Source organism: Rhea pennata, chromosome 16, assembly GCF_028389875.1.
Source record: "Rhea pennata isolate bPtePen1 chromosome 16, bPtePen1.pri, whole genome shotgun sequence".
Lineage (NCBI taxonomy): Eukaryota > Metazoa > Chordata > Aves > Rheiformes > Rheidae > Rhea > Rhea pennata.
The window spans coordinates 18,642,685-18,669,633 of NC_084678.1; the positions used below are offsets into that span (position 1 = coordinate 18,642,685).

A 26,949-nucleotide genomic window follows, 5' to 3' on the forward strand; every position below is an offset into this window, starting at 1 on the left:
GGGAAGTGTTCAGGTCACTCAGTGATAAACTTTACAGTAAGAGAGAGCTAACTTCCACAAATCATGCACCTCACTCAGACTACTCTCTAGTATCACAGTTGCAGTAAAGGAAAAGTACCACTTTGCAAGCCCACTGTATAAGGCTCTGAAAGATTAAGCACATGTTTATGAATGTATTGAAACATCCAGAGCCAGAAAGAATGATTTCTGAAGAAAAACAGTCAAAAAAAAATATCAATCTTTGGATAGAATGTAAGATGCTGTATTTAATAGCATGGACACTTAAAACAGTATGTGAAGAATCAACTATGCCTCCGTTTATTTAAAATTACAACATAAAAATTTGATGATATAATAGGGAAGTAACCCCTTATTGCAGGAAGCGAGGATTTTGTTTCAGAAGCAGCAATTACTTGGTTTGATTTTTCATTGATTTCATATGCTGTTTTGTTCAAGTTATTCAGAAATGGATCATTTATTGTATACTTTCCTCTTAGTTAATCACATTTATAGTCTTATATGCTTTGATATCTGCAAATTTGTCACAGGAGAAATTAACAAGTAGATGCTTCAGGCCACTCTCAGAAGGGATGATTTTAAACTTTGTGCTAGATTTCTCACCGGCTTTCAGTGGTGGTACACTAAAAATAGGAAACAAAGGGAAAATGTCAGCTGAAAACAGCCTTATGTATCATCCTTGAGCTTCTTCACTATTGCTATCAGCTCTGTAGAGTTCATAGGATGGCCATGAAGAGACTGTACAGGACTTAGCTATCTGGTATGTACTTAAATACTCAACCCCATGCATTAGGATCTCTAGCAAATATATCAAGCCAGATAAGCACACAAAGGGAGACATGTTAATACTATAAGAGATCCAACTTCATACAGAACAGATGTAAAAGTGATCAAATTTGTGATCAATTTATTAAAAGAACCCAGATAATGAAGAATAATACAAACTCCTGAATTGGAATAATTTATGGCACTGAAAATACCTAAGACTTGCACACCCGGAAATTCTGAATGGAAGTTAAAACATTTTAAAACAATATATTTTTTAATTCTTGAAAACTCATGTTTATGGTCATTCCAAACAGCCTTACCCTGTTATATTATCTTGCCTAAGGGAAGCCTAGAAGATAAAGTTGCTGGTGATACATAGGCTTGCTAAATTGCCTCTGACAAAATTGTAAGTTAGTGTCTTTTGCACTTGGGCAAAAGACAATGTTAAGTTGCTGTGTGTCTGTGTGTACATTCAGTTAAAATGCACACTCCCATATCCTAAGCATTTTTTTTAAAGCAACTGCATTGCCAGTGCATGTAGAGGTTTGCATGCAAGTTTATGTCTGCACAAAGTGGGAGACTGTCTGCAAATTTACTTTCATGTTTCAACTGTGAAATACTGAAAAAAAGGCATAAAAAATATAAATCATCAAAACATAAAAATAAGAACTTGAGGTTAATAGGAATAGATACCTATTTTATTCCAGTCTACTCATTGATCTGATCAGTACCATTATAAAAGGACCTTCTAGTGAAGTGAGTTGTTGTTTAGATAGTTTCTTGAGGAGGTTTCTTAATCTCCTAATATTATTAATTTCGTAGCATTCTGGAAGCAAAGCTTGATAATCAACATGCCTGGATTTTTTTTTTCTTTTTTTTTTTAAGAAACTATTTTTCTAAAACAAGTTTTATCATAATATGCACCATTTTCCCTATTTTCTTCATTCCTGCTTAATGGATGCTAGTGGTGTCTAAATTCAAAGCCTTAGTAAACTAAAATTAGTTATTTATGCAGCAGCTGCTGTGACTTTTTAAACAAAGGTTGTAGTTTAGTCTGCTCTTTAGAAGTCATCCCTCTTAGTTGTGATTTATTGTGCCTACTGTAGTTACACATAGAGCATACTTGAGCCTGTACTTTTCAGATGTATGACAACCCTTTTAGATGACAACTTGTGTTTAAACTATCTGTATTCATTTTTATACACAAAGCTGTGAGCCAGTGGTGCATCTGTTTTTACATTCATGCATGTCTGCCTGGCTGAGGTAAATGCAAATTGTTTAGGAGGTTGAACACTGACACACACACTGCATTTTATAAAGTGAAGAGAAATCCTGACTAAAATACATATAGCTTAGATATAGGGTAGGCAGAAACAGCCAAGTGCCCCACTGTTGATTCTGTAATAAGAACAGATAAGTTAAACTCTTCTGCCCTGCAGCTGCACAGAGAGCCTCAAAAAAAAACTTATTGCACAGGTATCATACTTTTTGCTGGAACCACAGGGTCCTATTAGATAGGTAGGCAAATAAGTTCTGCTAAATTATGACAGTTTTGAACTATGTCTCCATCTGACCTGTGCTTTGGCTCCAAAGTCTGGGAGAGCAAATAATTGCAATGTGCTTCATTATGAGACACATCATCCCTGATGGACCTCTCAAGTTACAGCACGAAGAAAATTGTCTCATCCAAGACTTTACTTCAAAGTAATTTGTGCCTATATTCTGGCTCATATATCTTTAATAGTAGGAAGGAGGCCCTCTTTGTACTTACTCAATCTCACGGATTCCTTTGAGCAGGTCACTGCCTTCCACCTGCAGCACACAGTCCATCACTTCCATATTAATAGGATTAGTAAATACCACTTCCACATCCACTTCTTTATTTACTTCTGCCTCACCCAGTACCTGTGCAAAGAAAATGCTTGAAAAGTGGAATTCTCAGTACTCTTCTATCTCCAAGCCTCCTCAGTCCTCGCTAGAGGCAATATCATGAGATGATAGGATGGACCATGGCAGAGTGTGAGCAGAGGAACATCTCTTTGGCAGGAAGAAAGTGCTTATAAGAGACAAGCTCCCCTCATCTTCCCCTTTCTCTGCTGTTGGACTTTGTAGCAAAGGGATAGTGCCTTACCTGTATGTCAATGCCAGGATTGTCCAGGGTGATGGCTCTTTGCACTAGCACTTGAATCCCACCTGGCACATGACATAAGGCTGTTACTTGGATTGTGTTGTCTGTAGTTAAATGCTCTTGATAGTCAGCATATGATATCTGAATTGGAAATTGTTTTTCTGTAATAATAATAGAAAAGGATTGATAAACACTTTTATAAGTCAACAGATGTTTCATACATTAATTAGTATTTTCCTTCTTTGTTGTATCTGTGACTAGGAAGACCTTCAGTCATCACTGGCAAACTCAATTCATGCAAATCTATCAGTTTGTCAGAAGCAGAACGATTTCTTCTCTATACTCTCTCCTCCATCCCGTACTACCATACTGTCTGGCTTTGTCTCTCCCTATTGCTGTGACAGATAAGACAGATGGAGTTTAATGAATTGACCACTACTAGCTCATTTGTTATAAGACATGCTCAGGTAGGACTCGTCAGTCCTATTTACTCATGGTATACGATATGCAGGCTAAATGACTTGTTTGCATTCCTATTATCTTTTGTAGCCCTATTTGCTCTTTATCATCATGTTTTTTACAGCAATTGCTATGCTGTAATTCAATTTAAGGAATGTGAGATTGGAAGGGATCTCCTCTGTCTCAGAATCAGAGTAATCCCATAGTTTTGGCCATTCATACAATAGATGTCAGCTTCAGAAAAACTGTAGAGTATCTATGCTACATGCAAACACTGTGAATCACAAAATACTTTTTAGCAGCACATAGCAGATGAAAAATGCAACGCCCCCCCCAAAAAAAGTCACAAACATGAAGTGCCACAATAGAGCAAGAAACTGAGTGTTATGAATGACTTAGATTGCTCCAGTAGCAAAGGATTTGTTAAGTACAAATCCTAGCAAATGCTGTATGCTTCACTTGACAGAAGAGGGCAAAAATCTCTCCAAATTGTCTCTGCCATCAGACATGGTGGAAAAAAAAAACTCTCTCCTGACCCTAAATTCAGCCATTGCTTTAACACAGTGTGTGTAAGCACCAGACACCAGAAGGTACCTACATAACTGTAATGCTATTGTAAGCTACCTTCACTGAGAATTCAGTTTCTAATACTTTATAGGAAGCTGATAGATCCCAACTGCACAAGTCAAAATTACATATTAGGGAAGAGAAACATTATTTCTGTTTTTCACTGGTAACTTGAAGCCTAAGATTAATATAGTATCAATAGTGATTCTGTGATTTTTCAGTTCTCCTTGAGAATTTTTGACACATCTCTTAGCCCAAGCTCTTATTACTAACTTAATTTCCTGTTTCCAAGGATGTTCCTATTCAGGCATATCAAACATAATCTGAAAAAAGTCTTAGGTCCCTTACTCCTCCACTATGCTTGGATAATCCCTTTCTTTTCCTACCTATTTTGGAGCTCAACAGGGTATTTCAGTTATTTCTATTACTCATATTTTAATTCCATTCTAAGGGGCTAATGGATTAGGTGTTTTGCTTCTGCTGTTGCTGTGTCCCATTATCTACCAGTAAGGACCCTGGTAATTGAACAGAAGGCATTCAGTTGGAGTTAATTTCTATGCTTTTTATGTTTTCCTTATCTTTTCTTTGCAAGTGTTGTTAAATGAAGCTTCATTATGTTTCCTCACCACCTTCTTTTCACGCCTAATATACATTTTTCAAAATGTGAATTTTGTGCATTTAAGTGCACAAAATTCAAGTGCAGTGCATTTTTGGCCTCTTCAGCCTCTTTTGTGTAGAAGCTTAAGCTTGCAGTTTGTTGTAGTGTTCCCCCTCAAGTTTACTACCTTCAGAGCTAATGCTCGTTTACCGATAAAAACGTCACACAATTCTGATTAACACTATATGAAAAATTACCTTCCTGAGGAGCCAGAACGACAGATATAGAGTCCTTCCAGATCTCATGAATGGGTCTCCTGGTGTATACAGTGCTCCAAGCTGTCATATTTACCTGAGCAGTCTTAGCATCAGAAGTTAAATTTGTAAGAACCAGAATTAGACTGAGATCTTTTCCAAATTCCAAAGGGCCAGCCATCTTGAACTTCCCTGAGATGTCAGGCTTTTGCTCAATCTCCTTTGGTGTTGGTGCGGTGGGATCAAATTTATCCTCTAGTCCCAGCTTCTTACGGGCTTTCTTAAAAACATCTCTTTCCTTTGTAGAGCCTGTTAGCGAGAACCATGAAAGTCATCCTCACTAGTTAAAGTGCATCTAATTTTATGTGACTGTTAAGAGAGTAGTCAGCAGAAAATAGTGTCTGTGCTTACAGGCGAATAAACTTTCTGTCTTCCACAGCCACACATCATTTTCTGGATCTACAGTTCATGTCACTGTTTCTTTAACAGTAATTATTTGTAGCAACAACTCTTCAGTCCAAAGTTTCTCAGTTTTCCCATTTCTAACCCTTCTTATGGTCATAACACTGATAAGTTTAAATTCTTATCTGCTAATATAGAAACGGCCCTACTATAAGGAGAAATGTTGATGGCCTTGGAAGATAGCTATTTGGGTTCTTCTTTTCACCCTTCTGCATATACATTTCCAATAGCTGTGTTCATTTTTGCACTTGAAAATTCAGTTAATGATTTTTTTTTTTTTTGCTCGATCAAACCCAAAGGTCTGATAAATTTACATATTGTCTGACCCTTTGAAAATGTTGCTTTTCTTGGGCTAGGTGGTGACTTAGCTTAGGTTTCTGTAATATACATTTAATCATGCTGTCAAACAACAGTGCTGTAGGCATTTTAACAAAGCAGAGACAGTGCACATTAGTGTAGACAAGCAGAACAGTGAATGTTTTACTCAAAGTAATTGAGCTCACCTTATTCAGATCCCACAGATCAGCTCCATATCATAAATGGCAGGGCAGAATTTTTTAGTCTTTAACCTTCTCTTTCCCCTTTGTTAGAACTGAAGAAACAGTGTAAATTTTGCTCTTACCTTACATATGAATCAAATTGCCCACCAACAGACTCCTATCTTTAAGTTTCTGTAAGTTTTAGAATAAAGCATCTATATAACCAGAAGAACCAGAATTTTTCTTTACCTTCTGCATATTTATAATCATTGGTGACATCTACACGGTCATCTCTACCAACGGCCTTTGTGCTGATGAACTGGCCGATTACTGTGGACTCAGAGAACATTAATGTTTTCTTTCCATTTGTGGAATCATAATTCCAGTACATACAGTCTGCATTCACTTCTGCAAATACGAATGGGCAATCATAGTCCAGATCTACATCTCCTTCTTTGATGGCATTCCGTGAGGCAGGGCCACACTGATAAATCCCTACAGCATCAAGGAAAAATAATTTAGGACTAATCAACTGTTTCATAGTAGGCAGAGTACCTATACAGATAGTATTTATCAACGGCCCCTGAATTACAGAGCCTTGGTGTTCTACTCCAGTCCTTTCATCCATACACTGACTTGAACCAGGGTAATCATCAATGTATCTTGTATTTATTCTGAAAGTACACTTGATTTATTTTATAATGTCCTTTAATTTTCAATAGCTCTGGATACCTACATTGGAAATGTAGGATTAGCTGAGAAAGACTGGTCCTAGAAGCCTAGTTTGGCATCTAAAGAGGAGCTGATGCTTCTCTAATGAAATAGAGAGTGTATTCTCTTCTGCCACTCTATTTCTGGGCAAAGAAATTCAACCATTGTCAAAGTAATTTATTTCTTCTTCCCTCTGAATGTGAGGGTAACAGCAATCACTTTATGATTTTTCAACATTATTCCTGAAATGAAATCTGTGTACCTCCACTTTCTTCCTGGGGAGTTGCATCCAGAACTTGCCATCCACTGTATGAGGGGCCCAAGTCACTGCGAGAAAACCAGCTTTCATTCCAGACATGGAAATTCCTATATTCAAGAATGAACAAAGCAAGCTATTAGTACATGTATCAATGTATCATGTATCTGCATTTACATCCAAATTCTGGTTTTGTCTCCTCCCAACTTTTTTTTTTTTTTTTTTTTTTTTTTTTTTTGTGTATTTTTTTGGTAAATCAATGCAGTCTGTTGTTTTTGCATTTTCTCTTCTCCATGAACTTTCTAGGGTGTTATCTAACCAGTAGCAGAGCATTGGAATACTTCAGTACTCTCACAAAAATTACGTTTGTCTGCTTACAGTCCCAAGAAGATGATGCCGCATTGAGGATCTGCTGAGGCTCAATATTGATTTGGCCATGGCTGTATGTTAAAAGTCTGTAAATATCCTTTCACTTAAGAGTTCTTCTAGTATGTAGTTAGAAGCTGCTTTCTGGCTGTTCTTTGCTACCGATATTCATAAAAGAGTGAATAAAGGCTACTTTTCTAAAATGCTTTTTTTTGCAGCTGTATCATGAGCACGTCTTATCCACTGATATAATGGCACACTCTTAAATTGAAGCTTGTCCCTCCCATTGCTTTCTGCACCCATTGTCCTACTGGGAAAACATAAGAATTGAATGTCGGAGCAGAAGAAAAGAAAACTTTTGTTGCTGCTATTATCTATGAAAGAAAGGAGGGAAAAAAAGAGAGAAGGGAGGGAAAAAAAAGGAAAAAACCCACTGTCTTCTGGAGGAAGCAGGCTTCCAAAAAGAAGTAATCAAGAGAAAGGCCATTTTCCTCTAAATTCCTATTCAAACCTTTCATATTAGTTAAATGTATCAAATGTTTTAATTCTGTCAGGTTCTTAGAATCACAGTGGAAATGGTCAGTCTCAGCTATCTCAGTCAAATCAGAGCTGAAAATTGCATTGTGTAATAAACCTAAATGTTCAAGGACAGAAAGCAAATCTGTGAAATTATACAAGTATTGAGCCTTTTTTTCCCAAAAAAAGAGTTCTGAGCATATAGTCCTTTGTTTTAGCTGTCTTACAGCACAATGCTGCAGTTACCACTCGTATTCAGGATGGCTCCAGAGCAAGCAAGGGAGTAAACAGCAAAAAATGAGGGGCTGCATCTGTTCTTTGCTGAATACAACCTTGTTTGAATCGCATCCAAGGCTTAATCGTGGTAATAATTAAGTTATTTTCACAGCAAGAAAAAAGGTGGGTTCAGTTCTGTTGAACTTTTACAGTTTAACATAAACTATTTTTGAAAGCTAGTTCCAAACTAAATCAAGTCTCCCTGCTTGATATTTCCAGTGTAGTATCACAGATTTTTAGTCACCTGCATCAAAGCTTTATCTTTTCCTATCTTGGTTTCAATATGCCATTTTAACTTATGTCATAATTCTCTTTTTAACTAGAAGAATGAAAATGCTGTTTACGTTTACACTGAGTTTAATAGGATTACATTTTTTTTGATCCTGTATGTGTCATTGTTTTGAGGGCAATTTAACAAATTAACAGAGCATTTGTCATTAGAATCTACACTCTATGCCTGAAGACCTTATTCCTCATTGATAGGTCTGACTATTAAATACTGTAGAGCCTTACCAAACACTGTCAGCTCCTCTGTTCAAATGATTTCCAGAAGCATCGTAAAACTCATCCACGCGCAAGTTTCCATCGGCATCATGAGCAGAACTGAAGTTTGTAATTGTTCGAGTGGGAATCCCCAGACATCTAAGCACTAAGAATTCAATATACAATCATGATTAAGAAAAAGTTATATGAAGTTTCATAGAACATACTAATATCTTTAAAGACTTCCAGGTAGATATTATTATTAGTGTTTCCTATACCAGAATCTGTACGTTGTCAGTATGCATATAATATAAAACATACCTGTAGTCAACACTGCTGCAAAAACCCAACACTGTCCATATTTAACAGGCCTAAATCCTGATTTCTTCCAGTTTTGTAGGATTTCACCACTTCCAGTCCAGCTGCTTGGATTTTTCCCACCCTCATAATTTCCACTCCAGTTTCCTTGCAGCACCCCTTGGTCATCATTGCTGTTGACCTGTAAAATATTCACTAAATTTATGAAAAGATAAATTAAGAGTTTAAAACAGAAAAATCAGTGTGTGCATAGGAGGGAAGAAAAGCTTTAAATGATGTTTTAGTGGACAAAACCCACTACTTCATGCAGTTCACCTTCGGGAAGTCCTATCTTTTTAGAGGAATGAAATATGTGATCCCTCAAATAATAAATAGCATTTAACCACTGTCTCTCCCGCTCAAGTACAGTAACACCAGGCTAGAAGTCCCTCTACATACCACTCTGCCACTTACACTTTCAGTTTGACAACTGGATATCAAAGTGATAAAGTATCAGAAAAAACACAGGTAAAATAATAAATCTAGCAGGCTCAAACCAGACAGTCACCAGAGGTTGTGCATGTTTCTAGTGTACAAAAACAGTGTCCTAAAATTGCCTGAGAAGAGTCTTCATACTCATTTTAACTACTTTAAAAGAACAGGTAGTAGGTTGGACTTTTGAATAGCTTGCTTACCATTGCACTGAGAACACGGCCCAGATATTTGGGATCATTTCGATGAGAAACATCTGTGGCAGCATCCTTGCGGTAGTTTAAACTTCGATCCAGCATGGAAAGGCAAATATTGAGAATATCTCCTTGAAACTATGTTACAGAAATACATTAGTGTATTGGGACAGTAGGTTGTTCTACTGTACTCAAAATCGAAGTAAAAAAAGCCAAATAATTGGTTAATGTTTTTCATGTGACTGAATGAAGTGTTGTAACTCAACAAGGAACTAGCAGATGAAAAGATGGCCCTCAGCAACTGTGAGGATTAGAACCTGAAGAGCTTCTCAAAACTTGGAGTCTGTGTAGTAGAGGCAGGGCCAGTGCTTCCCAGTGTTGCTACAGTACTTTACTACATAGCAGACATGAAGATTTCTGCAGGCTGCATCTCTGAGTCCTATGCCATATAACTGATTAGTCCTACAAATCCTCCTGTTAATCAATGTAACAGGGCTTGATATGAGTTCTAATTTCAATACTGGGCTCTACTGCTCTTCTGAGGTATATGACTGATGAACTGGGAAAACTGAACAAGTCCTTGTCACCCACCTCATGTGAAAACAGGAGCACAAAACACCAAAATTTCAACCTTATGTTTACCTGGCCAAAGTTCCATCCAAAACTGTTGATGTGATGTTTATTGCCTGCAAAAATGATGCCAAACTCTTCTAGCACATATTCCTCACACTCAGCCTTGTTAGGCAAGAACACATCATCACCTGAAAAACCAAAGCAGAGGTCTGTAACACCACATCTGGCAAAATACATGAAAACACTATATAGGAACCTACATAAGAATGTTTCCAGATATTTGCCCTTTGCTGTTCTCAGTATAAACAGATGGTATAGGTTTTCCTAAATTTGGAGAAAGGTGGATGTATTAGAAAGGAGAAAGAGGTATGGACCTGTCTCATCTGGAAGAAGGTGGCAGCTGGTAAATTTGTCTTTTTTCACAGCTTCTAAGAGACGGCACTCTAAAATTGTGCAGAAGCAGGAAAGCTATGGCAAAAGCAGAACTTAATCTTCATCTTACAGGGTAAGAAGCTCTCCAGTAAGTATGTGGTAAAGAGCTGATTTTATGTACTAGGAGGTCCTAAAAAACTGTTCAACCATTTCCTGTTCTCTGTGCTAGATTATGTTGTGAATGTTCAGTTCCTGTGCCTAAAATACATAGATCAAGTGAAGAAGCTGCAAATATTAATGAAGCAGTGGGAAAGTTGGTTCTTTCAGAGGAAATCCAACATGTTCATACCTGAAGACCAAGGGTTAAAGAGCAAAACAAAGGTGCCAAGTTTTGCTGGGGAGGAGTTGCCACTTGAAGTACTTTGCACAGTCAGCTTGTAACGTCCTATGACTGCATTAGCTGGACTGGAAATAGAGATGCTCACAGAGTTGGAAGCGGTGGACTGCAGAACAGCACTCCAGCTCTCCTTGCTCACTGAGCTGGAGATACCAAATGTGGCCTGGGTCTTAGCTTGCGCTGAAGGTTTTGGGCCTTTTAAAGAAAATAAACAACACTGTGGGTTTTTTTCGCCAGATGTCTGAAATAGAGATTTAATTGTCAATAAACACCACCCTCTCCTGCAGCTGAGTTCATGCTATACATTTGAAATTGAAGAAAGTTATCACTGCCAGTTGAGGTGGGAGTAATACAAGAAACACCTCAGTCAGTCCCATGGGTATGTAAACCAGCATGTTGGCTCTGAGGTATTCTTGTTCCCATATAGTAAATACCAAGCTAAAAGAATGTCACCACATGGCGTTACTAATTCTGAGAAAGAAAAAATTGGAAGCTATACCTGTTTCTGCAACAAATACGAAGTTTTGCTCAGGCTGTCTCATTCCGTTGAAGGTGACAGTGAAGGCCTGACCTCTCCTCACAATCAGCTCTTTGCTAGAAAATTTACTTGTATGATGGTCTCTTGCATTTTCTTTCAGATGCCAATTGATACCCGGCTGTGTCATAGCTGTGAAAAAAATGAGAAGAGCAAGAAAACTTGAGGGTACATACAAGGCTTTATGGAGAGGAAGAAGCGTGGACTCACTCTCAAGAGTTGCATATTACATCCTACAGGTAACTAGTAGCCACATTAGACTTCTACCACAAATAGAAATCAGTTATTTTTATCCTTTTTTTTTCGAAGAGACTTCCCCCCCTGTGGAGACTGTTAGGGACTACCTGCATAATTATATATAAAAGGTCTAGTATATGCCATACCAAAGAAGAATGAGGAAGAAATCTAAGAGGAGAGAACCATGAGAGAGACGAATATGAGTTACTTGGATAAAGAACACAGCTGAACTCAGCTAAGTCTTTCAAGGTGTCACCCAGTCTGTGATAGGGTGTTGTACTAACAGAGGCACAGGTTCACAGTCTTTGAATAAGAAAAGAAGAAATCTGATTGATCTGAGAAACATTTCTGTATTTAAAACCATGACATGATCTTTAGCTCCCTTTACCTTTCATGTGCCTCTGATACAACTGATAGCTGTTATCTTTTGGAAGCACCTATCAAGAATATGCTAATTGGCCTGTCATTTGGTCTTGATGACAGAATTGGAGAGATAACACTACTAAAATCATGTGTATGAAATGTTGCAGAAAGCTGTTGTGTGTGAGCTGTGGCTTCTGTGGAGGTCTGAGAGTAAGCAACACACATCAGTTTGGCTCTGGCATCACCAAAGCCAAACTGATGGAAGGTTCTCTAGCAGAAGCTTGGTGGTTTAAGTAAAGTGCACAAGTACAGAAGAAAAAGAACTTTTTTACTAAGGCTATTGTATGTCTTTGAAAATCATTTTACTGTTCTCCATTCCCCACCCAAAAGGAGAGAACAGGAAAGAGTAACAGTGTGGTCCCTAGTAATGGAACAGAGCTATCCTGTGCCATTATTGAGTAAAAGACATTATCTTCTGTTCAACTACATTAATGGAAAGATATTTTTTACAGCATGATCCCAAGCTTATCAAGTTTAGGCAATCCTTCAAGTAACTATATTAGTAGCCCTACCAATGTAGTCAGAGTTCAAACATGGGAAATGTATTTTTTTTATGGTATCTAAGCAAGTAGCACACACTTAGATTTTTCAGGAACATACCTACCTTTAAAAAAAAAAAATCTTTAAAACTTTAGCAATGACGCACATCTGTTGTAGAGCAAGGTTAGGAATGGAGGAGACTTGTCTTTAGTCAGGTGGAAATTAGCTGCCCAGGTTGTAAAAGCAACATGGGACCTGTTATAATAATTATTAAACTGGGCAATTTGCATATGTATAAATATTTAGCATATAAGCACAAAAAAACACTTCAACTTTTTTATCTGCTCTTCCCTACTGTCAAGCTTTTAAACTCTCTCCACATTCTAGCTTCTCTCAGCCTTTGCAATGGTACCTTCTCTGGTTTCTGCTTTGTCTCTGTTGCTCTTACGTCTGATTTGCCAGTCTCTCATTTGCACTGCTTATGTCTGACATATTCAAATAGCTGTAGACTTTTCTTTCCTTCCTATGTACAAAAGACAGCATTTCCACCTCAGATAATTTACCTGCTCTCCCAAATTCTGTTCTTACAAGCTTGCTTTAGCCATATGCATATTAAGTGAAGAAACACAATTCCCATGAAAAGCCTTCTGCTAAATCCTAATGGAAGGACTCTTTTCTTACTTTTCTTGGATCAAAGCTCATTAGAAGAGTAGCCACCTTTCCGTGTCCATTACAGAGCTGAATATGATGTATGGATGTAAGAAAATAATAGAGAACCACAGAAGGATCTTGCTCCCTTGCTCACCTTGGCCCATATCTGACCAATACGTCCTGTTTGAGCAGCTTCTGGGCTTTTCCTCTGAATGACCTCCTCTACTTCTCTTCTCTCAAGGAATAGATTGTGCCTTTCACATCTACTTGTAAAATTGCATGTTTGCAATATTTCCTTTGGGGGTGGAGCATAGATAGCGTCCTTTGCTTCCCAGTCCTTTATCCAACTGATGAACTTGTGAAGTCATTTTTCATGCCTTTTTCATTCTCTCCTGAGCTCATTTCCTTGCAAATTAAAATCTGAAGCTGGAACAATGTTCATCCTTAACAGTCTGGCCACTTGTTTCTTAATGTATTTAAATCTGTAAGAATTTCAATACTCGGTTGCTTTTCTTTCTGTTATAACAATGCATTAATTACATAATTCCTTCTTTTCATGAGATTGTTTTTAATTTGGGACTCTTCAATATTTTCAGTGGTGTTCTTTTTAAAATTAATTCACAAAATCCTTTGTTTTTGTGGAGCTGCTTCCTTGAGTGCTTCTCAATCCATTCCATGTCTAAATGAGCAGAATCTGTTACATGTCTAAATGTAGCAGAATCTACACCCTTGCAAAGTATGCTTGTTTCCAGGGCTTCTAAGAAGTCTACACTTACTGATGTTGTTTTCTTTTGTTGGGGCTAGTCAAAATATGCTGCATAAATAGTTCATGTAATTAATTTCTTTACATTGGTAGAAAAAGCTGAATATACCTCATGTTTCTCTGCGTTTTAGTAGTTGTAAAACAATAAGTAAGGTATTGCTTCCTCCCCACATTTAATCAGACCAAATTTAAAAAACATTTTTTTGGTTATCCTGTAGTTAAAGTTTAGTGACATTAAAGAGGCAAGCACTCAGTTTCATATTTGCATGACACACTACCCAGATGATGGGGAAATATTGTGATAAAAATATCTCTCATTGTTATCACCTGGTATACTACTAATTCTTTTGACAGCACATGCCTGAACATTCATTGGAGATGCCAATTGGTGTGCAAAAAAAATTGACTTTCATTTCAAGCAGAGGGATTTTGGTCATGCTTTGCAAGTGGTTCCAGATGCTCTAATTCAGATATTTTTACAATGCAGAATCACAGAATGGTTGAGTTTGGAAGGGACCTTTAAAGATCATCTGGTCTAACACCCCTGTTCAAGCAGGGTCACTTAAGGCAGGCTGCCCAGGACCCTGTCCCGGTGGCTTTTGCGTATCTCCAAGGATGAAGACTCTACAACCTCTCTGGGAAACCTGTTCCAGTGCTCAGTCACCTTTGCAGTAAAAGAGTTTTTCCTCATGTTCAGACAGAACATCCCCTGACCTGCTGGCGTGACTCTGCTCTTCCTGATGTAGCCCAGGATACTATTGGCCTTCTATGCCACAGGGGCACATTGCTGGCTCATAGTCAACTTGTCCACTAGGATTCCCAGGTCCTTCTCTGCAGAGCTGCTTTCCAGTAGGTCAGCCCCCAACCTCTACTAGTGCATGGAGTTATTCCTCCCTAGGTGCAGGACTGTACGCTTACCTTTGTTGAACTTCATGAGGTTATTCTCTACCTCATGAAGAGACCTCTCCAACCTGTTGAGGTCTCTCTGAATGGCAGCACAGCCTTCTGGTGCATCAGCCACTCCTCCCAGTTTGGTATCATCAGCAAACTTGCTGAGGGTGCACACTGTCCCTTTATCCAGGTCACTGATGAGTAAATTGAACAAGATTGGACCCAATATTGACCCCCTAAGGTTTACTACTTGTTACTGGAAAGAGAAAAGCTTTGGAGGTTTCAGCAGTCAAGCTACACATGGCTAGAAAGCCATGCTTTTACATTCTCTTTAATGACCTGAGTGCACATGCTAGCATTTTTCAGAATAAATTCTCCATAGGCTTTGAGTCTATTTTCAGATAAATTGCAGAGATTTTATCTTTGATAGAAAGATTGGTTACTATTGGGCAGGATTGTGGTAGTGAAGGAGTGTCAGTGATTATTGCCTAAATGGCAGCTAGTACATATTTGGTCATGCATTTCTCATTTTTTTTGTGATAGCAGCAGTGCACTGAATATCATGGTCTCGTAGTTCAATGACATAACTGTTTTTTTTTTGTTTGTTTGGTGATATGACAGCATCATTATAAACATCATATTCAGAAACATAGATACAGTATATTTATTATTCTGGAAGACAGCATGACAAGGAGAATGAGTTGTGTTTGTTGCACCAGCTTCCTGTGTTTTACTCCCAGCTCTGGCTAAGTTGCCTTGCAAACTTGTCATTTGCTTTGTTTGTAAAACAGATGGTTGATACCAGATCTGTGGACTGAAGATTATGGGCCGAAGTTGAGAATGATAGATTGTAGAGATATATTAACCATAGTCAGAATAACAGTCAAGCAGAATGCATTTTTTCCTAACTGCCTGGCCCAAACACCTTCCTGTAAGCCGGGTAGTGTTGTACTGTGTAAATGTGAGGCACGCACAGGTACGCAGCTGATGTGTGGAGGGCAGCTAGAAAAGATTCTTTCAGATCTCAAAATGTGAAAGCTCTAAGTCATCTTAGTATTTTGCTTCATGAACACAGAACTAGCTGTACCTGAAACATGTTTTAACAGACTAGTTCAGTCATTTGCCTTGTGACATCCTTTTTCAGTAATATTCTGATTTCTTCCCTCAGTCCAGTAACTGTGTTAATGAAATGAGGAAGAGCTCAACACTGAACAGCAAAGGAAGCCTCTTGTAATAGAATAATTCACCTGAATATTACTTACTCTCCTTCTTAGCATTGTCTTTCTCTTCCTCACAAGCTCCATATTAATCCAATGACACTTTGAATTCTATTAAATATCACCTATTATTAATTATGCCTTTATTTTAGGATGGGAAGCCAGTCTCTAGAACAGCCTATATGCCCATTTATTCTTTTTGAGCACAGCTCTTCCATATGTATCCCTAAAGCTCCATGTTACAGTCATCTGGCTGGGCTGGCAATGACTCACTGGAGTCTGTCTTAGCTCCCAGGGAAGCTTAGGCTATTTTGTCTCCTCTCTCATTTCCTCCTCAGATAATTAAGCAAGGTATTTCATCAGCAAAACCACTCCTGCTATCCAAGATATAGGAAGTCAAATTGTTTCCTACAGCTATGCTATATTTGTGAGCCACACTAGGGAGAAACCTGAGCCCCTGGCCTAGTGGTATGGATTGACTAGTATCAAAACTCTTCAGGACTAGAATCCTCTGATATAGCTTGGACAAGTCCATATGGAAGAGCAATTGGTGGAGATCTCCTCTGGGCTTTAGATGTTTTCCAAGATATGATTATTTTTTTTTGTCTTCTTTCATTCACAATGCCCCAAGTACCAAGGCTGCAGCCTTCTAGGAAATTCCTGGAGGATCATTCCCGAAGTTCCCCAATAGCCAGACTCTGACGGCAGACAAACTTAGCACACTCATCACACTTCCTGCCTGTGTGAAGTAGGCTACTCTGTTAGCTGGGCTCAGATTTTCCCATGGGATCTTGTCAGGAAAAAGATGGTTCATTCCATAAAGGACAGTGACAGTGAAATACTAGTGACATATATTAATATGTGAACTTCAGAAAACTACTGTGGAACTAGCACCTAGGAATAAGCCAAAGTGACAGTGCACACACTGGGATGAACCTATGCCTGGACTCCCAGGCAACTCCCAGCAACAGCTCCCACATACTCACACATGACCTGTAATGTATAGCTTATTCTATTTAAATGTATTTCCCTACTCTCCTACTTATGCACACATGCCTTCCACTAAAATGGTGTGTAGACATTATTTGAAACTTTTAAATTCCAGTTATTGCTGCACACTCATCATCAAGGAATACCTTTTTGCCAGCTCCCATCATTACGTGGCTCTGCTCATTTCTTCTAAGAACTTGGATCTGGCATGTTGTCTCCATACTGCGGGCAAGCGCTCTAATCCTAATGCACAAAGAAGATGCTTGCAGGTGTGACTCATGCCTTAGTTGTAATGACACTGAGTCTGAACAGTGACAGACAAAAGCTGAGATAATTATTTTGAGTGTGAGACTGTGAAACAAGTTGCTGAATCCTTAGTAGCAGTTGTGTTTTGTCAGACCTCAAACCCTCAAAAAAGTCCCATGCCATCAAATTTACAGGATTTTTTTAATGTGCTTTTATTTAGGCATCACCTTCAGTCCTCTTTCTGTATTCTGTTAAACTAGATCTATTAAAGAATGGCCTTGGATCCTTTTGACAACTCCAATTTAACATTGGGCTTAGAATGTGCCCTGGGTATTTCACAAGCAAGAGTTGACCACGATCAGCAAATATCAGTTTGTTCGTTAAATGCTGCTACTGCTTCTTGCATTTAGTGTGATGAAAACAATGTGGTTAAAATGGATAATGGGTATGATACCTAGGAGGAAGTTTTGGGGGAGCACCTTGCTAAAATGTCTTGGCTAAATTATTGGCACATTGTTGCTTAAAAGGAAGTGTTATAACACAGAAACAATTGCTTTGTGGTTATTTACTCATTGCTGTAGTTGAAGGTTTTTACTGTCCAGTTTTACCATATACTACTTTTGTTAGAAAGGGATTTTTCTACCTAGTCCAGTCTTTCATATTGACCAACAGAACTGTGGTTTGCCATTTATTTAAGCTTTGCTCAGTGCAGGAGATTTATCAGTGGATCTGTAGCCTTATGCCCCTTGTATGTGCCTGTTTCCCTCCCAGACTATGTTCAGCTCTTAAACAGATTAACATTTAGGTAGTATTATACTTAGCAAATACATTGAGACAGTCATTAAGTAAGCACAGGCAGGTCAGGCAAACAGCAGACACTGCTGAGGGATGCCAGCACAAGCAGTTCAGGTCAACAACATGAAGTATTTCAAATAATCTTATGTGGGCAAACACTGTCTGTCAGGAAACTGTGCCTCTTCTGGCCTCCAAAAGGGGAAAGCAGTGCCTGTAGTTTCTGTACTTCAGACATTGCTCTGTGGATTTTTTGTTTTTGTTTTTGTTTTTATTTCTTGAACTTCTCAAGCTTATGTCACAAGGTCAGCAGAGCATGGATTCCATGCTTAGATGAGTCGTCTTCACTCAGGCCTCATTATACATTTTCATAGAGATACCAAGAAATCCAGCCTAAGCAAGAATAAGGCCAACCTTGATAAAGCATGTTGATTCAGTATCTTTCCTGATAAGATCTCATTGCTGAAACTTCTGTAATGCTTTGCCTATATTTTAAAGAGCCTTTGCCTTTCAACACTAATTTTAACAGATAGTTAAAATGGCACTGCAATTTGCTGACTCTGAATCTACAGGAAGGACTCTATCCTAGCGCCTACTCTTGGCACAAATATTCCCATTAACAGAAGATCCATTCATGCCTGAACTACTTTCTGATTCTGTAAGCTTCACACTAAAAGCTAGTTTGCTGTCATAACTACTTCTGCTCTACTTGCAGTTTTATCAGATTTAACTCTAGTATGATAATAAATGGATTATCATCTTTTCCTTGTTTGTGTTATTTTCAACGTTTAGGAAAGAAAATGCTGAAATAACCTATTCAAAATCTCATAAGGTAGTATACTCCAACAATTCAGAGCCCTTTACCAAAAACATCCCCATAGAAGAATACAGTGTTTGGTAGGTTATACAGTTGCCTGTTCCTTATCCACAAAGAGACTCGTTTTTGCTTACCTGCCATGCTTCCTTGATCCTCTTTGTCTTGGACTTTGTGTTTCTGTGGGCAATTGTAGGGCAATATGATAAGATTTCAAGCTCTGTTTGTGGCAGCATTTATAGAGAAAACTTTAGGCCTCACCTTCTGTTCAAACCAATTATAATTCACATTAGGTAGGTGAGGCAGGTAAGTCATACCAGTGGGCCTGTAAACTTCCTAGTGACCACATATTAGCTCATGGGTTTTAACACACTGTTCTTATGCAATTCTGGTTATTTATCAAGAGGGCTGACTGAGATGCTCAGAAAAGTAAAGCATTTAATTGCATACCTAGAATTCAGAATTTCACATACAGTGATGTGTCACTTTGGAAGAGTAAGGAACATTTTTTTTTGAGTCAGTATGAATGTATATTCCAGTATGAGCCACAGATGAGCGTATGTGAAATAGAAGGATATATTCATAATAAAATTCATAGTTTCCTTCCAGTGAGTGTACACCTAAGTCTTAAAAAAAAAAAAAAAAAAAAAAATCCATTTTAGTCATCAGGATCACCACAGTGATGCCTTTGTACTAGCCCCTCCCTACAGTCTCTGTAAATTAATAATGATATTAATGCTATAAATGATGTTAATCTGAGCTGCTATTAAATTGACCAACTGAATGCTGATTAACTCCAAAGAATGTAATTAAAGTGGTGATACTCCCCGCACAAAGAGAAATTTCATAAAATTAAATGAAAAGGTTAATTTTGTAACAGCTAAAAATTAAAACTACAATTTGTGCTTATCTGCTGGTTACTCACCTAATTGTTTGGGAGTGTAGAGGTGGACATTAAAATACTTTGATCTGCCCACATAAGACATTTTAGGGAAAAAAAAAAGAATTTGTTGGTGCAGCCTCACAGTGTTTCTCTTTTTTTCCACCCTAATTCTTCTTTTTTCATATTACATCTCTTGCTATTCGATCATGTATCTCTCTCTCTCTTTTTATAGGAGCTTCCATTTCCTTTCATTTAAACAGATAGGGCATTTTGTCTCACTTTATTATTACTTCACTTCACTTATCTACAGTGAGGAAAAGAGCCTGAAGCAACCTCAGGAGTGTTAGGACTTAGCTTGAAGAACTTGAAGGGTGGAAATTTCATAAGATCAGAAATTGACAAGCATAATACTGTGTTTAAAGTGGAGGAGAGGCATAAGGAGGAGTTCACAGAGATCATAGAATCCAGTAAGGTCGGAAGGGACCTCTGGAGATCATCTAGTCCAACTTCCCCGCTCAGCAGGGTCACCTAGAGCATGTTAGACAGCGTTGCATCCACGCAGGCCTTGAATATCTCCAGAGAAGGAGACTCCACAACCTCTCTGGGCAACCTGTGCCAGTGCTCCATCACTCTCACAGTGAAGAAATTCCCCCTCACGTTCAGGTGGAACTTCCTGTGCTTCAGTTTCTGCCCATTGCCTTTTGTCCTGTCACATGGGACAACCGAAAAGAGTTTGTCCCCGTCCCCTTGACACCTTCCCTTCAGGTACTTGTACACATTGATAAGATCCCCCCTCAGTCTTCTCTTCCCCAGGCTGAAGAAGCCCAGCTCTCGCAGCTGTTCCTCATAGGGCAGGTGCTCCAGCTCTCTGACCATCTTCGTAGCCCTACACTGGACACTCTCCAGTAGCTCCATGTCTCTCTCAAGTTGAGAAATTATAGACTAAATTGAAGTCAATTCCCGGAAAATACTGGAATAGATAAACTCCTTGTTAGCAGCTAGCAGATGACTAACAACTAGCATGGAACTGCTAGAAGTCAGTCAAATCAATTTAATTTTTTTCCTTGACAGATCAATATGCCAGAGGAGAAGTAAGCAGCAGCAGCTATCATACATATTGACTTTGATTTGCAACAAGGTCCCATAGAATATTTTCATAAGCACAGTTCAGACACACTGATTATACAAAATTTCTAATAGTTAACTGTATAACTTGTTGAACTAAAACAAATGTTCAGTTGTTTCAATGCTTTACTGTCAAATTGGAAGAGCATAGTGACAGAGGTGTCATTAAAGGCCGTCTTGGAGCTTTGATGTTTGTTAAATTTGCTCCTTCTGGTGTTGGTAAGACTTCAGCAGAAGTACCATGTCCAACCTTGGTCACAGCACTTCAGCTGGCTCACATCAAGAATACAGAAGAAACTGAAAAGGTTTAACATAAAATTAGAAGGATCAAAGTGGCCCAATCTAAAAAAAAAAAGAGGTAACTGGGTAGAGATGATGATGATGATGATGATTTTTTTAAAAATGTGAAAGGCAGTTATAGAAGGAGAAGAATAAATTTTTGATAGCTTCTGTGGGTCAGTCCAGCAGTCTTCTTTTTTTTTTTTTTTTTTTTTTAAAAAAAAAAAGAGAAAAAGGCGCTGAGGATAAGCATGAGGTAAAAATGTTAATAGTAAAGATAAATACTCCACTAGAAATTCTAGGTTGGATGTAAAAATGTTCAGCATTTTTTCATAGAGATTAATAATGGACTGTCAAGGATAACGTGTGTGTGTGTGTGTATGTGTGTGTGTGTGCGTGTGTATGTATACGCGCACGCACACACACACATATATACATATATAGAGAGGGTCAGTCTTGCCTTGGGGAATTTATTTTGATGTCAAAGCTGTGACAGTGACACTCCCCTCCTCCTCCCTCTGTTATGTACTCTTTGTCAGTGAAGTCAAACTGTATGACGTGGGGAAGGGCTTAGGATGTTAGGATCCACTTAAAACTAGCAATTTGCAAAAAACGCATCATCTGTGTATGCTCAATAAGTTATCTTGGGTTGATCCATGGATCCGCCTATATATGGAGTCTATGTAGTCTGCATCAGTGTTGATTCAATCTTCTTGCCTTGCTATTGCTCCATTGCTGTGATTTACCCATACTGAACAAATTTCACATTGTGTCCTACCATGAAAGGTTGCCAAATTCCCGAGTAATATGACACACAAGACCATAGATTTCTTGCATGTCATTTCTACATCTTAAGAAATGCTCTTTTCAAAGAACTGAATGTTTTGCGTAGAAATAGAGGAATGTCAGCACCGTATCAGACCAGTTGAGATTCCTATTTCTGCCAGTACAAGCCAGTTCCCAAGAAGCCAAACAGCAGTCTCTCTTGATTATCTTGTGAAGGGAAAGCCTGCCCTACTTTCTGTCACTTGGGTACTTCTTCCCTGAAAGGGGTGATTTATATGTTTATATGTTATTCTAAAATAACTATGTTTTCTTCTTGCCCAGAAAAAAAAAGCTTCCTCATTTTTAGAATCTGTTAAAGTTCATGACTTTTTGTACCTTACAGCAATGAGTTTCAGATGCTAATTACAAATTGTGTAAATAATCTTCTAAACATTTCCTTATTGAACATCCACTAGTTCTTAAATTGTCAGAAGTAAAAGGTACTCATGCCTTTCCTTCACTTACTCAGTAAGTGAAGTAAGTAAGTTCAGTATTTTGCAAATGTCTATAACAGTAGGTCATTTTTATGCCCCAAATTACATAATTTCAGACTTTTCTGTCTCCTTACAGTCCGATATCTTACTTTGAGTATTTTTTACCCATATCTGAAACGCCTTTAATTTCTTTTGTATTCTTTTTTGATATGCAAAAACAAGAATTGAACATGATGAAGCATGGGAGAATATACTATTGACAAATTAGGTGACAGTGATTTTTTTATTATTTCCTGATCTATTTCTTATTTAATCAAGTTTGGGGGGGGGGGGGTGTTTTGTTTTGTCTTAGTATTCACTCAGCTGAGCCCACAAGACTGTATTTATTCATCCATGAGAAAGGAATGGTGTCATAATGAGATATAAGATAACAATACCCAGAAGACATTTAGATGCATGGATGGTTAAAAAAGCGCCTATTAGAAATCTTGCTAAGAGAAAACACTACCACTACAATAGCATTGCTACTTTGGTAATGCTGAAATTGTCTTAAGAATCTAAACCAATCTTTTACTTGCATTTAAGTGCTTTCCTCTCTCTCCAGGAACCCTTCAGTTCATAGGTACAGATTTTCTCCTTTTAGCAGTAAATCAGATATTTCCATACACTTAGGCAGTGTATAACTAGCATTTTTTAATGACTTTTCACAATTCCTCGACTCCAGCAGACTAGTGGGGGAGGTCCAGCTCCAACTATAGGCAAAGTAGGAAACTGGCAGTGACAGTGGCTGCTGGGTGGGCAGCAAACTGCTGCCTTTATCTGTGTCAGAGTCCTGGAAAGCCCGACTGTTGTTACTGCTCCCAAGGAGCACAGGGGTGGCAACTACTGTGGGGGCAGACCACATAGTAGTCTCTCCCACAAGCAGTGGTGACCACTCCACACCTCCTGTCACACCAGCCGTCCCTTTTCTCCAGGGCTCTCTCCTCAGTTGTACTGTCCATCTCTGTTTCTCGCAGCAGATGTGGTCAGACAGAAGTTTAGTAGGGCTGTAACTAGATACTTAGGAGTTCATTGTATATTGTTTAGCAGATAATTGTGCCTGATGGTAAGAGAATTCTTTAGGGTCCATGAGCGCCATGGAACATGTCATGCATGCCCTCAGTATATTGGGCTAGGGACACTATATCAGTTTTGAGAAGTTTTTTCCCCCAGTCACAGACAGAGACTTAACCTAAGCCAACCAAACCTATTCTGCAGAATCTCGCACTGTACAGAGGAACTGCCTCTTCTTTAGATCATCTTTACTCATGGCAACATCACTTTTCTAAATTTCAAATCAAAATATTTCTTGCCACCAGTGTGGCCTCTTAACTTGGCCTTTGAGACCATTCTGTTTGTTTTGAGTTTCCCAGCAATAAAATACTACGTCAGAGTTTAGACGAAATGCATGACTATGGCTAAAATAGAGCAGATTCCATTTAATCCTCACACAAGATTAAATCCATCAGACTGGTTGTAGTAAAGAGAGTGAACAAGATTAGGGGAGAGACAGGGAGAACAAGAAACAGCAAGGAAAACAACAGGCTTTCTGAGAACTATTTCCAAGGTAACAGATCAGCCTGTGAATCTCATTGCAGATTTAAAGAAGCATTAAAACATTGAAGAGGCTGCACTATGTCACAGAGACCATTAGTTTGTTGATCATTAAGGATGAGGCAAAATGAAATTTCTCTAGCTCTACAAGAAGGTAAGTGCCTTTCACTGTATGAGAAGGGAGGCTGTTATCACACTATTGTCACCATGAGACAAATATAACAGCAGAAACATAATATTTTGGATAGGATTTATTTTTGAAAGTCTAAATGCACTTTCAATAGTGAAAGAGGGGAAGGGACACAGGGAAGAATCATGTTCTTATTTACAGCTATGACTGCTTTGCAGCTATCCATTTTTTGTTCCAAGAAGCACAATAATTTCACAGCAAGAGCATCCATAGCACTACCAGTTTACTTTGAATTTTTATTCGCTTTGCCTAGCGTATTACTGTCAGCTCTTTTGTCCTACCTAATCATATGTTTTATGATAAAAAATATTAAAATAACATTCCCCTTTAGACATTTTTTGAGCTAATAACCTCATAATAGATGATATACTACTATTTTCTTTGTATGTAGCAAAATAAACATTGGCATGATTTGGTGGCTGCACAGGGGAAAAAACAAGCAACTGATACCAAATATCCCCAAACTTTTAAACTACTGCTGTTGAAATTAATAATATTGACTAGTGAAAACAATATTGCCTTTTTTCTTTCCGTTTAATTTAAAATACTAATAACATTCTCAGAAGCCATCAAATCTGCAGGTTTTTTTTAAATCTGGTTTCTAAATCTGAAATGTATTTGAGTGAACAGAAATACTCATTTTCTTGGCCCTTCCTCTATTCATGTTGCTCATACTAGCACAGCTGTGTCTATGTGTCACCTTGCAAAAATGTTTAAGACATTTCCTGTAATTTCATACTCAGGCATAGTTTTGAGAAACCAACTTGTTTTAACAGTTATTTCTTCTCTGTGAACTGCAAAATAAGAAGTTATTGGTGTAATAGCAGAAATCATGTGTGCGCCAAATCTCTTCCTTGGGGCAAAAGGGGAAACAAAAATATTGCCTCAAAAAGACAAGCTATTGCAAGCTTGCTGTGTCCTCGCTTCCCTATATATCTCTCTCCCTTCTCTGGCATGCTTAAGTAACCACATGCTATTAAGTTTCTACTAAAAGTGCTAAATGATCTAGTAGCAACAGCTAATGATGTAAAATGAATATAGCAAAGCTAAGTGTGAGACTATATAGGAGAGGAAGGTGATCTTATTTTAAACAAAAGCGATTTCAGTCACTCATACCCATTCTCATATAGATTTCATGCACTCAGTCTTTCACACTTATTTTTCCATGCTCACAAGCACCAGGCTGTGTATATCTGGCTAGTATGACTAGGATCACTTGTGGTGAAATGGAGGACAAGTGTACATATTGCTGGAGCATAGAAACATGGCTGCTGTGGGGAACAGAGTCCAGTGATGCCCACTAGTGAGACTGTCACCATTACTGAAATGGGTATTTGTGTCCCTAGGGAAGCTGGTCCACTCCCAGTCATGAAGCAGGGGTGAAGCAGCAGGAGCAGAGGCAGGCATACGGTAGGGCTGCGTGCCAGCAATGGGTTTTTCGTTGCCTTGGCAGCTAGGTGCCAGGACCACCTTGCACTGAGGGCTTGGTGGTACCGGGGAGGTGACATTTCTGGGGTGCTGCAGGTACCTGGGTTTTTCCTACCCATCTCAGGGCATGGATGTGGGGAAAAAAAAAAAAAGATGTGGGGTATCAGGTGCCTGGCAGTACTCTGTACTGCAGGTACACCAGGTAGGCTCTGCCTGGAATGCATATTTGACTCTCAACCCTCCCCCCCCACACACACCCTGCTTTTGTTTTTTTCTTCTAATCTTGCCTTTGGGGCTGAGGTTCCTCCCAAAGCAGGCTTCTGTGTACGCCCTTATGTGGATGCAGATAATCTTGAGGGTATGAGGAGGCAGGTTGGCCCTTGAGCAGGACTTTTGCATGCTGTCCCTGCAAAGATAGCTCCCATGTATCTTGTGTGCCCAAGGGTGTTGTTGAGTAACAAGATGATAACAAGTGACTGTCAGTTACAGAGCTGACTCTTTACCATTCCTTTTAATAAAGAAAAATCAACTTACAGATTGGCGTTCACATGTAGAGACAAACAATATAGCATTGCTCCAGTCTAGTGGAGGTTTAAAATGCACCTGCAATAACACATGGTCATTGTCAGAGAAGCATTAGGACAGCTGCCTGCAGAGAACATAGAAAAGGTATTTTCATAGGTCGACAGTGCTGTCATAGATAGAGCTACAGAAGAGGTGCAAGAGAGTGAAGTATCTGAGCTTTAAAAAAAATCACCTGATGGGACAGGATTTAAAGTCACTGTGAGTATATCACGCAAGTAGCACATCCCAAAGATCATTAATATGGACACTGTAATTGAGGAAACAGAGAGCTGACAAAGGTTAAAGTTTTGTGTGTCCTTTCCAACAACCCTGAGTGAGAGGGTTGCATTTTTTTATAGAGATGTATCCGTATCTTTTCTGGTAGCAGCCACCTGCAATGAGGGCTACTGGAAAGGAGTCAGGAGCAGAGCTGGAACAAGAGACATGGTGCCGGTTTCCCTAAGCAGCTGTAAGCACGCTTGCCATAAAACTACGAGCCCTGGCTGGGGACCTGCCCGCGGATCCCGTCTGCAGGCAGCGGTCACCCCGCCGCCTGCTCTGCTGCTCACCCGGGCGCCCCAGCCGGCGCCGCGGGAGCCCGGGGCCGCCCCCGGGGTGTGACAGCCCGGAACTGCGGCCAGCGGGGCCGCACATGCGACCTGCTCACGGCTGCTCTCGCCATGACAACCCCGCACAGCAGTCAGCGGCACCACTCATGCGCGCGAAGGCCGAGCAGGTCATTGCTGCCCTCGTCTAATGACAAACCAGTACCGCAACCAGGCAGATCTCGAAATCGCAGCACCGCTCTGCTCACTGCTCCCGCCAAGCGACCACAAACCAGTACTACAGCCAAGCGACTAAGGCGCGCGAAGTGCCTCACCTAGGCTCAATGCTGCCATCGGGTGACGACAGCCCGATACTGC

General features: G+C 39.1%; 1 protein-coding gene across 1 annotated transcript; it reads right to left on the bottom strand.

Moving 5' to 3' along the window:
• Positions 1 to 301: 301 nt before the first annotated feature.
• Positions 302 to 26,949, bottom strand: LOC134147652 (protein-glutamine gamma-glutamyltransferase E-like). The gene is made up of 13 exons (XM_062589022.1): positions 26,907 to 26,949; positions 11,166 to 11,333; positions 10,619 to 10,861; positions 9,967 to 10,085; positions 9,334 to 9,462; positions 8,663 to 8,840; positions 8,372 to 8,507; positions 6,707 to 6,810; positions 5,983 to 6,228; positions 4,796 to 5,101; positions 2,918 to 3,075; positions 2,558 to 2,691; positions 302 to 641 (listed from the first exon to the last, which is right to left on the bottom strand). The coding sequence occupies exons 1-13, from the start codon at positions 26,923 to 26,925 to the stop codon at positions 494 to 496; spliced, it is 2,088 nt and encodes a 695-aa protein (XP_062445006.1). The 5' UTR covers positions 26,926 to 26,949; the 3' UTR covers positions 302 to 493.